At 41.2% G+C, this 12,446-nt stretch overlaps 1 protein-coding gene across 1 annotated transcript; it reads right to left on the bottom strand.

The window, feature by feature from the left end:
- Nucleotides 1–11,390: 11,390 nt before the first annotated feature.
- P170DRAFT_475103 (uncharacterized protein) lies at nucleotides 11,391–11,714 on the bottom strand (the record flags this gene model as incomplete). Its single annotated transcript, XM_024853222.1, has 1 exon — nucleotides 11,391–11,714. One exon carries the CDS (start codon nucleotides 11,712–11,714, stop codon nucleotides 11,391–11,393), a length of 324 nt encoding a protein of 107 aa, XP_024704063.1.
- Between the last annotated feature and the right edge of the window lie 732 nt (nucleotides 11,715–12,446).

Below are 12,446 nucleotides of genomic sequence, written 5' to 3' on the forward strand. Positions count from 1 at the left end.
TCTTTTTATAAGGTCGGGTATTTCTCTGCTCTAGATTATTTATACTAGTTCTATTTTAGCTTTTTTTTTACTAAGGGCATTTGTAACACTGATAAGAAAAGATCAAACACAGTATCCAGTAGTTAAAGGAAGAATATGAAAATAACAAGTGGATAATAAGTCATTTTAAATACCCGAGTAAATCACGCACAGGTACCATTAACCACTATAACCTTAGGCAATTACTTAAGTAAAGTAGAATAAGGCTAGGGAAAGAGGATCATCAGAAATACTGTTGTTTTTAGTTATTTTTAACAGCAGAATATACCACTGGTATATAGCTGTAACTGTAAACTTTACGTACGCGGCTTGGCGGCTCGATGGGAATCTGTCAAATATCTAGAATATAATGGATTTGTTTCTGGTTCTTTTTAAAGAGATTATAAATGACCGGCTGATATCTAGATCCAGCTAAAAGGGGTAAGTTAAAATAAGTTACCGGGACATAATAATGCCCGGGTAAGTCGCGTCTGTTTATGTAGCGTTATATATAAAATACCTTAATAGTCAGGACAGACTAACGCGAATAACCACTTCTAGTATAAGAAAAACCAGGTAATATATTGGAAAAAGATAAAGCTCCTAGCCATAAAGGGGAATTTATCAGCTGTCTATTATTTAACCGGTACTTTTAGTAACAAGAGTAGTAGATATATTTGCAGGATCTGGATAAAGGGATCATGAATATTTATTCTAGATGACAAGCTTGCTAGTGTTATAGTTCAGAGGAAGATTAATTATTATTATTTATATCTGAAAACTTAAGGGTTTATATATAAGGCGAATATCAGATTAATTAGAAATCAATCTAATTTAATCCGGAATAAACTCTATATACGAAGCTCTATTATCTACCAGATTGAGCTTCGATTTATAACAGCTAGGTTTTTAGTACTATATACTTTAAGAGATGTATAAGAACGCAAATTCTATAGAAGGGAAGGGAAGTTCTTACTGCTGGTTAGTTTAGAGCAGTTATATTCGCGAGGGTTCCTGGCAAGAGAGCCCGTGGAGCCCTTACTATACCGCAACTATAGTTTAGGATAGTCATACTATTACCCATATCTAATTATTTTATTTTCTGGTTACCCCGGATGGTTCTATCTCCTGGATATCCCAATCGTCTCCAACCCCTTGATAAGGACTAGCATATAACAGATGTACTTAGCATATATTTTTAATATTAAACTCTTCCTGGTGCTATATAAAGTACCAGCCGAGCTCACGATATGTGGATAAGGCAGATACTAAATATACAAGCCTTATTTGTTAACTCGTGATTTGTATTCTCTAGCTTTATCCCTTCTTATTACCAACTTGACCAAAACCTCACTTATAATAAGATATTATATTATTATAATAAGCAGCAGCTTTCTTTTTGTCGCTCTTTCTTCTGCGGGCGGATTTTCTAGAACCTATAATCAGTTAAAGCTTAAAAATCAGTATTATGTTGTTACAAGCTGCAGTAGAACAAATAGTACTGTGGCCAAAAGTAACTTAGATCTGAATTCCTGCTATCGTAATCATAATAGGACCCTTATATTTGAACGAGAGTCAGTCTACCCTAAATATAAAAGTCCTAGCTAATAATTCTTAGTAATAACATGGGGAGGTTTTGCCCATCCTATAGCGTCCATAGAAGTTGGCTATCTTGTGGTTGTCTGACTGACGCGGGTGATATTAACTACCCCAACATTAATATAGGTAGGTAGAATCTTAAATCTATCTGCCTTTTATGTTTCCTGACCCTTTTTTTAGATCTGGCTATTTCTAACTTGGATAATAATTTGGCGTGTTAGCTCTTTTAAGATCTCTATTAATCCATTGAATAATCGGTCTATTAGGGAATTAAAAAAGAAATACCTGTTTGTTATATAGAGATGTCGTCATCCTACCCTTTATTCTTTTTGTCCTTTTTTTTGACCTTTAAATCATCTATCTAAGAACTCTGCTTGATTAACTAGTTGTTCTTTATTATCGTTAACTACTCCCTTCTTCAAATAATTCACCGCGTTATTTCCTAGTTTATTTTAATATCGTAAGACCTATTAAAGGCGGATAGGTATATACCGTGTCTAAATCTTGCTTACCGCGAGGAGGATGGCCTAGATAATTTGCTGTCCTAATCAATTTCGCGTGTTTAAAATTGCAATGGCTGTACCTCGCTGCAGTCGCAATTTGGGCATACTTACGATACAAGAAGCAGCCACTGGTTTGCAAAGCTACGCTTCATACTGATTATAAATCACCTCAATAACAGCCTAACACTAATACGGATTAATTTGCGGGTGCGGCGCTGGAACAGAGTTGAAGAGTGAGTATTAATAAGACTGCAAAATCAGGAATAATTTAATGTTTACTTATAGAAAAAACAAGTTAATTATAAACAAGCTTGTATCTCAATATATATATCTAGCCTCATAGATTCCCTCCTAGGAGATAATAATGTATCTTTTCTCTGAGTAACAACAGACTTCGTTCAAATGCTGCAGAAGCGTTGAGGAGCCATAGGCTCCTTATGACAGACCTTAACACAGAAACGCCAAGAAATATTTTAAATATAAAATAATAATCATTACACTAAATTAAGTGTGGAATATCACTCCAGTTGGTTGTTAATTCGACTGCGCCGAACTAGTAAAGCAATTAACATGGACAGGAAATTTATCGCCAAGGCTTAAAACAAACTATACTAAATGATTGTAGAAGCAGGTCTATTTCGCTGTCCATAAAATCTGATCAACTAAACTATAGAAGTCACTAGAATCTCTGTAAGGTATTTGTTTAGCTAAATAAAAGAATAAAGCTAATAACCTATTATTCTTGGTCCATTGTATCACGTCCGGCCGAGCTTTATTATCATCCGAGAAGACACGGTAAAAGTCGAATCCCCCAAACTCTCCCTGAAAGAGGGTCTCTAAAATAATTTTTTCCAGAGCTGGGAGTTCATTTTCGAGCAAAAAAAGAAAAATATCACTTAAATCCTTTAGATAAACCTTTTTCAAAAACAATAAATCAATAGTCAGGGCCTAGCATGTGACGTGAGACCAGCTAATAATAAGTTATTTGAGTCTAATTCCAATTATGCTGAGAATATCGCTCAATTCGCCCTTAGAAATATTAACCTTGAATATCCTGAGAGAATCCGGATGGCCGCAAAATATCATATTTCCAAGATATAAGTGTTTAAAGCCCAATCTGGAAAGACTTGGCAGGGCCGTAAAATCTATAAAAATAGTACAATCCTAATTCTTAAGAGGCTCCTTATTAAGAGTAAAGCCATTATTAAACTAAATATCGAGATCTAAAAAAACTAGCATGGCGGGGATAACAAGAGTACCGCTTGACAAATACTCTATAACAAGCTTATATAGTAACTAGAAAGGGAGGTGTACCGGCCAGGAGCTAGGAACACTACTGGAATAAAACAACCCCCGAAAGTCAGATTAATCAGCCAGCTATTCTTTAACACTATACAAGCTCTTATCGCTCCTTTCTGTGTTAATACTATTGAGTTGTTAATTATTATATTCCCTGGTATTACAAAAGTGATTTCGAAGTTTTCCGTACTAACATCACCGTATATTAGGTAATTAACTAAGTAGGTTTAGCTTACAGGGCTCCACAGCCCGATAGCAAAATATGCGTATATCTTGAATAAGTAGTAACCATTAGCCTAGAAGCTGGAATATCCTTATTACTGGCAGAGGCTTTCCATTCAGGGACTCGGGAAAATTAGATAGTAGGTAATCAATTTCGACATGTTAGAAGAGGCATCTAGCAACATTAGACCGTATACTATTTAAGACATTAAATAATTGCCATAAATCGCAGTCTCCTAGCTATAGATCATTAGCATCTAATGGATCCTGTGGATGCAGATAGCTCACATGCTAAAATATTAATTATAATAACTCAAGAGGTAAATCCAAGAGCATGCTGGACAAAACTCGTCCTGGTCAGTGACAATATATAAGCCAGTTGGGGTGAAATTTCAGAGTGGTTTGCTTTTTTTTTTTATAAAAAAATAGCACTGTTAGCTCGAAGTATCCTGAAACTTCCAATATGGGTTGATCCCTTTTTATGTCCCTATGGTCAGTTTTAGGTATGCTGCGGAAGCACCTTCAGAAAAACATAACGCAAATTACAGGAACCAGGGGAAAATCAGATAGCATATTCTAGGCTTTCTCGCAGTTCCATACCAAGTTGAGGCGAAGTGATCGGTGAATCTCATGTCCGGGTTAGTGCATGATCGTTTATTTAACCAGTAGAAACGGCAGCGGTGGTGCAAACAGAGGAAGGAAGGTATAGTTGCCCGCATCTCGATTACAGTGAACGGGCAAGAATATGTCATCCCGATAAAATGACCGCCCTGCCTGTTCCGTCAGTAGAGGCGGGTTTAGTTCTTAAAGGGGACTTTGGTATATCAGTTGTTCAAGGCATCTGGTTCTCCTGCTACACAGTAATTCCTTATCTTATGCAAGTCTACCCTAAAATGATAGATGTTCTTTATTAGCAGATACTGAGCGGTGGCAGAGCAGCTGGCAACTGTGCGCGGCTGCCAATGGACGCGTGCACTCTTTATTTCGTTGGCCTGCTAAAAACCGATTTTCTTCTGTTATTATAGCTACATAGTCTGATTTGACAAGAACGCGGGAAGACGGTTCGACACATTTTCTATAATATTATTGTTTTTAGTGACATAACAGGTCTGAATGACGTCGGTTTCACTTTATTTAAATATTAGTTGGATAGTAGTCTACTGCACAGTACGAGCATAGGAATTTAAATAAACAAGGAAAAAGATATCTATAGTATCGACAACTTCCCAATGTACGGTATATACGGTAAACTAGGAGTCAAGGCAGGTCTTGGCTTCTTCATGCATCAGATAATAAACAAGTATTAGTCCCCAGCACCACAAAGAGGTGTCTTGCCTTTGCTAGGGGTCTTAGAGGGCTGCTCTAAGAGGGCGTGGGCTGACCATACATCACGGGGCCCATGGCCTGAAGTGAAGCTCACCTCCAAGGGCCGACACAGCTCACCTTCAAGGGCCGACACAGCTCGCCTCCAAGGGCCGTGCTGGTAAGAACCTGGTCCTACCTCCTCAACACCAGGACACGACCGGCCTTATATAGCCTGTCTCTCCAGCGGACTTACCGCGACCAGCCGCGCAGATCTAACCTTTTTTACTAGATAATGGGTCTGTTCCCCGCAGCGAGTTAAGTATAGCCATAAAATAACTATTTAACCGTCGGTAATACTATCCTGGTATAATTAAAGCAAAGCGGGCAAGAACCTAATATGACTATTTATTCCCACCGGGAGGTTCACTATGATAGACTCAGAGGATAGAATCAGTGCGCTATAATAATAGGGTCTGGTGGTTTAAACGAAGATCTCAGGCAGCAATATAAAAACGCAGGAAACCGATAAGGAACGCAATATATTTTATAGCGTGCGGGAATAATCGGAAATCTTTAAGTTAAAGGAGCATAAACCCAACCATCACTATTCTTGCTCCGGGGAATACAGGGCTTGGGTGAAATAACAGTTGTGATAATATGACAAAAAAAAAGGCAGGTATAGGTAGGGGCGAAAAACGGGTAATCTATCATATACTCGGGTATCTGGCGCACGATTACTGTCAGCATGAGTAATTAAGCAAAAGTAGGCAAGAAACCCAGTAGGCTTGTCTTTGGGGCTTACGATTATCCCCGAGCAAAGCCTCTATGGAGTAACAAGTTGTCAAGATACTCAACGGGGCGGAAATGGACGTGGCTGGCAGATTAAACAAAAGTTCAGTAAGAGGAAGTGATCCCGAGTTAGAGATGCGACGTGCGATCGGTCACTATTCATTATTTCCCAAACCTCCTGCCAAGAATAGCCTAATCCTCTTCCAGACAGGCTCAGAACAACCAATAGCCGATAGCTCGTATTGTATCATACTGTCACATAATTTCACTGGACTACTGTAGTCAGCCACTCCAATTGGCATAACGTATTTCATAAGCGAGTCGGCCACACAGAACGAATCAGCCACCTCACGCGTTTTGCCCGCAGTTAAAACCCTTACTCATTCAACCACCAACCATGCCTCCAAAAGCGCGTCAAAAATCACAAAAATTAGTTGAGCAAGAAGGCAGGATCTTGCTTGCTATTCCAGCTCTAAAAAACAAAGAAATTTGTAATATTCGCGAAGCAGCGCGTGTTTATAATGTGCCTCGTTCTACTCTACAAGACCGATTACACGGAAAGATAAATCGCAATGAATCACGCGCTAATTCTCATAAAATGACTCAAAATGAGGAGGAATCGCTTGTACAATGGATTCTATCGCTAGATCAACGTGGAGCCTCTCCCCGACCGTCCCATATACGAGAAATGGCCGATATTCTACTTGCTTAACGCGGTACTACTCCAGTTCAATCAGTCAGGGAGAACTGGGTCACCAACTTTATTAAACGACAAGATCGCTTAAAGACTCGCTATACTCAACGCTACGATTATCGGCGCGCTAAATGCGAAAATCCTAAAATTATTAGGGAGTAGTTTGATCGTGTATAAATCATGATAATGCAATATGGGATCATACAAGAAGATATCTACAATTTTGACGAAACTGGCTTTGCTATGGGCCTAGTAGCTACTGCTCAGGTAGTTACTAGAGCTGAATACTACGGAAAGGCCTCTCTTGTGCAGCCAGGTAATCAAGAATGGGTTACTTCGATCGAGTGTATCAACTCTACCGGTTAGGCGCTTCCTCCATGTGTGATCTTTAAAGGCAAGGTCTATATAGAGGATTAGTATCAAGATATTACACTCCCACGCGATAGTAGGATCGAGGTTAGTCCTAATAGATGGACTACGGACGAGATAGGCCTTCGCTGGCTTAAAAATCTCTTTGTTCCGACTACTACTGGCCGTACAACTGGAAGATATCGACTCCTTATCCTTGACAGTCATGGCAGCCACCTTACACCTCAATTCGACCAGCTATACAGTGAGAATAACATTATTCCTATCTGTATGCCTGCACACTCATCACATCTACTACAGCCTTTAGATGTTGGCTGTTTCTCGCCCCTTAAGCGGGCGTACGGCAGCTTAGTTGAGAAACAGGCACGCTTAGGAATCAACCATATCAACAAACTTGATTTCTTAGAGGCTTTTCCACAAGCTCGCGAACGCGCTTTTCAAGCAGAGACTATTCGAAATAGCTTCGCAGGCGCAGGCCTAGTTCCACTCAACCCAGATAGAGTACTCAATCAGCTGAATATTCGACTAAAGACTCTTACACCACCACCTAGTCGATCAACGAATTCAGCTCCCAAAACGCCTTATACAACTAGGCAGCTTGGAAAGCAGGCCTCTACCGTGAAGCAGCTACTTAAAAAGCGTATACATGAGCGCACACAGAGCCCTTCATCGCTAGAGACGCGTATAGATAAGCTTATTAAAGGTCATGAATTGCATCTGAATGAGCTTATATTAGCGCGTGAAGAAATCAACGAATTACGCGCTGCTAATGCAAAGAAGCTTCGAAAAAAGAAACGCTCTACTAGGCAGCTAGCTACTACAGAGGGGCTAGCTATTCAGGAAGGTCTAGAGCAGTTCCAGCGTGAGAATCAGGTCGATGAAGCTCAAAATACGCTTCTCCTAGATCCTGCACTTCCTACAGATAGGCCACGCGTACGAGCGCCCCCGCGCTGCAGTGATTGTTATATTATAGGACATAAACGATTATAATGTCCTAATCGAGTTCCTAGTTAGTTTTTATATAGAAATAGAGTTATTTGGTTGATAAAGGCTCCAGTATTTGGCCCGTGGGCGGAAATTGGAGCGGTGGCCGATTCGTTTTGTGTGGCCGACTCGCTTATGAAATACGTTAACTATCTCGTGCTCCTTACCCTCGTTCCCCGGTCCGCACTTTAAGAAAGAGCCTAGTTAATCTCTTCTGTCACGATCATTATCTTAGGGTAGAGTACCGTGTATTAATTAAACCAGGTAACGATAGGTAATGCTGCACAACATATTATCAGTCAATCCGTAAGAAGACGACGTCACAAATTGCACAGTACACAAGGGAGATAGTTTTTGAAATGCTGCGTTGTACAAAATCACGTGGGTATATTATAGATATTATAGCAGTGACGTGTACAATCATGTGATAATAGGCCTTCTCTCACCCTGGACGCGTCTAACTCGTCTTAGACGCGTCAGAGCACTTCACATATCTATCAAAGAGTTCAGTCGCTTGGAACGACCGTTCCCTCATCCAGTTCTTCATTCACTTCTTTGTTTTTTGAATCATACCCGGCTAGAGATCGAACGCACATCAAGTAAGTATAGTTCATGCATACTCTAGATCAGCTAGATTGAGCACTCGCAGTTTTCTGATGAATTGCTTAATACAATAGAGATGCCTGCTACACCTTCGATGGACGATCATCCTCGATATTCTTGCACTGTTTGCATGGATACTCATGAAGATAATCCTATCAGTGATAGTGGAAGGGTTTCTGCAAATCCCCCAACCGAAACTTCCCGAGGAGTCGGTCTGTGAGTACTTTTATTATCCTAATCATATATTTCCATATGGTCCGCGACCTTACATAAGGTACAAGTCGACGATTGATACACTTCCCCTTGAAGTCGCGAACGATAGAGGCAGTCAGCACGAAGTGTTTGATCTGTAAATGTCCAGCTCAGAAAAGCATATACAGTACAAAGAATCGTCGCAGTGGACAACGTGGCTGGCGCAAAAGTCGGGGCACAAGGCATGGGAAGTATAAAAACTGTCGGTATTAGACAGATGGGCATGGCAACAGCTTTTCTGAGCACATTCAATTCCAATGTTATGCGCATATCAGCCTTGCAATTCAATTGCAGAATCTCTGCCTGTCCAGCTGCATCTTTGACGATGCTAGCATCAAAGCCTGTCCCCGCCAGGAATACCCAGACGGGTTACCTGATGGACTAAAATTTTCGAGAATCATACCTTAACCCTCTTTTCTCTCCTTCGAATCTTCTAATGGTTGGAAGGGACGATGGATATGCAACTGTGATCAATACAGATGGTGGAACCATATCAGATATAGAGGATGAGGATATGCCCGATGCAGATGGTGGAATCATGCCAGATATAGAGGATGAGGATATGTCCGATGCAGATGGTGGAATCATGCCAGATATAGAGGATGAGGATATGTCCGATGCAGATGGTGGAACCATATCAGATATAGAGGATGAGGATATGTCCGATGCACCAGCCGATCAGCCACATATATCCAACCCTAGTGTGTGTGATTAGCAGTCAGGGATGACGAGGAAGACGGATGAAGTTTCACTGGCTATTTTACCGATGGCTGTTTCACCTCAGGATGTCACCACCTTTCTTTTGATACTGATTGACGAGCAATGATGGACGTGGAATTAAGCCATAATCGCTACAATGACCGTCGTAAGTAAACTACTTATCTTGTTATGTCTCATGATTGTTAAGGATTTGCAATAGGTTCCGAGAATTGTATGGGGAACCAAGCAAAGATAGTTAAAAGGTTACAATCGAGCACCGAATTACGAAATTACCGGTCAGGAGTATTTGATGAGCTGTTTGCGTAATGAAGTCTAGATTCTGTGTCCTGGTTCTCTCGCCCTAGCGACATCTTGTCTTTCTTCGAGTTATATTTCTGTCTAGAATTCACAGTGTTGGCTCTGTTGTTGAGTAAAATTGGTCTTTATAGCAGAGATGTTTTGGATGATGAGTTTGAATGGAGAAATTATATAGTCACATGGAATTTACAGTAGTAAGCCTCCAAACGCTATCGCTTAAGGACATAGATCCTGGAGGGCCATATTGATGTATGTCATGTGTCTTGTGAGCAACTGTCCATATCTGTGTATCAACCGAAGCTTTATGTCTGTTGATCAAGATAACCTGAGGACCTTTAGGGCAATAATCAGCGCCCCACTGGGTTATATATACGAAAATCACTATCTTGTCTGAGTATAAGTGTGGCATTTAGAGAAAATAATCGTAAAGGCTTTTGACCATAACTAATATGAGACCCTGTAGTCGTCCTTCTCGATTCGGGGTGCGTTCGGCGTACTAAACATGCGTTTGTTAGAGCGCAGCCTTCTGGTAGCAGCCAGCGAAGACATGAGCCATCCGCAATCGACAGTTTTTTATCCTGCGAGTAGGCCGGCCGTCAACCCCGTTCATATCGCGCTTGAAACAGGACCAAGGCTTAACTAGTTAACTTATTTTCCTATAGGCTATACCGTAGTTGATCACCTGACGGACGAAAATTAATTCTACACGGATATTTTGAACATCTTGAAACCTCAGTATCTTCATCAATATTGCTCCTATTGATGAGGTGATTGCAGAATCAAACTCCCTGAAGCTTGGAGATAGACCTACACATACTTTTATTGCGAAAAAGTATGGAATTCATAGGTCAACGCTATCAAGAAGATTCCGCGGCGTTCAGCATTCCAAAGATGAGCAATACTAGGAGCAGCGATTGCTTAATGATCGGCAAGCGAAAGTGCTTATTTCTAATATCAATTGATTGGGCGAGGAAAGCCTTTATATATTATTTGAAATGCTGCAAAATCTAGACCATGAGATCTCTGGTAATCGTCCCGGAAAACAGTGGCCGAGCCGCTTTATAAAGCGATATATTAATGACTTTAGTTCTCGCTATACAACTGGGATTGATTCCTCACAAAAAAAGGCTGATTCTGCATTGAATCATGCATTATAATTCGAACTTTTGACTCGTAAGATTTCGGAGTACGATATACAGCAGGAAGATATCTACAATATGGATGACAAGGGCTGTTTAATCGGAGTGCTCAGTAAAGCGAGGAGAATCTTCTCTAAGCCATTATACGAGAAGAATGGAATAGAATGACGGCTTCAGTATGGAAATCGAGAATCGATTACGATGCATAAAGATCGAGGATTGTTGCTCTCTCGCCCTGGCCAACGGATTCAAGTATGTTTGGATTGATACTGTGTCTTTTCTAGTTGGCAAGTCCTTCTTTACCTGTGGGCACTGTATGTATTGAATCCTTGTTTCCTACATCGTGCATGTACCTTTTCTCTTGATTGGAATAGGTGGGCAACCGGCATATGGATATGCAAGGTTGCCCAACTTCGCCCAACCCCACTTTTTTGCTACAATATTTCATAAGTCTTCTGGAAATAACTCATGAATGATTAGTGAATTCAACACGGAGCTTGGATATAACAGAACCATATTTCCGGCACATCGAACAACATGTACGACTTGAAGGATGTTTTAGGAAAGGGGAAAGGTCTTGTTGCAACCAGGAAAATTCTACAGGGCACGCGAATTCTCTGCGAAGAGCCCGTTATCCAAACCCCTCATAACCGCGACCAGCTGGGCAACGAAGAACTGCAGAAAAGCGTCCGCCAGCAAGTCAATGCGCTCACTGAACAAGAGCGATAAGCCTTCCTCAGTTTGCACAACATCTACCCCTACAAGAATCCCATCGAGCAATATATCGGGATCATTCGCACGAACGCCCTCCCAATTGAGGATGGCGAAACCGGAGGGGGAATTTTTCTCGAAGCAAGCCGTATCAACCATGCTTGCGATAACAACGCCCAGAAGAGTTGGAACGAAAATATCAAGCGGCATACTATCCACGCGCTACGAGACATCAACGAAGGTGAAGAAATCACAATATATTATCTAGCGGCCCACAACAGCCGGCAAGCTCGACAGGAGGCGCTCGGAGCAAAATTCAAGTTTTCATGTTCCTGTCGTCTTTGCTCCTTGCCACCCGAGCAGATAGCAAGAAATGATGAGGTTCTAGAGGAGATTCATAGTCTGGATTGTCTCGTCGGTCAGCGTGGCCTTGAGGGGATCTTATCCTCCCCTCTAGAAACCCTGCGCTATCTTGACCGAGAGATTCAGCTATATGAAATGACGGGCCCAGATGACCCAGGCTTGTCAAGGGTTTACTTGGATGCTGCGCAAGTTGCTATCGTGCATGGCGACTTGGCAAGAGGACACATCTTCGCGGAAAGAGCAGTGCGAGGCTGGCGGATTTCCGGTGGCAGTTGTGGCCGCGGAACTGACTAAGCAATTACTTCATCACCTTGCTCAACCGATTAAGCAATCGATCAATATTGATCGTACGATTATAGAGCTTGAATCGTATGATCAAGCTCTTTATTGCATATCTGAAGCCCCTGAAATTGCATAAATATGGCTTCTTTTTGCAGTAGATTAGAATGAATCAAGACCTTCAATCGTTGCAGATGATCATAACTATAAACTCGGCGTATTAATCAGCTCTTTGCCAAGACCATTTCTGCCACACAGTGATAGCAAACACGTGATCGAGTATGGGGCACTGCCACAGAA

This window comes from Aspergillus steynii (genome assembly GCF_002849105.1).
Source record: "Aspergillus steynii IBT 23096 chromosome Unknown P170scaffold_4, whole genome shotgun sequence".
Lineage (NCBI taxonomy): Eukaryota > Fungi > Ascomycota > Eurotiomycetes > Eurotiales > Aspergillaceae > Aspergillus > Aspergillus steynii.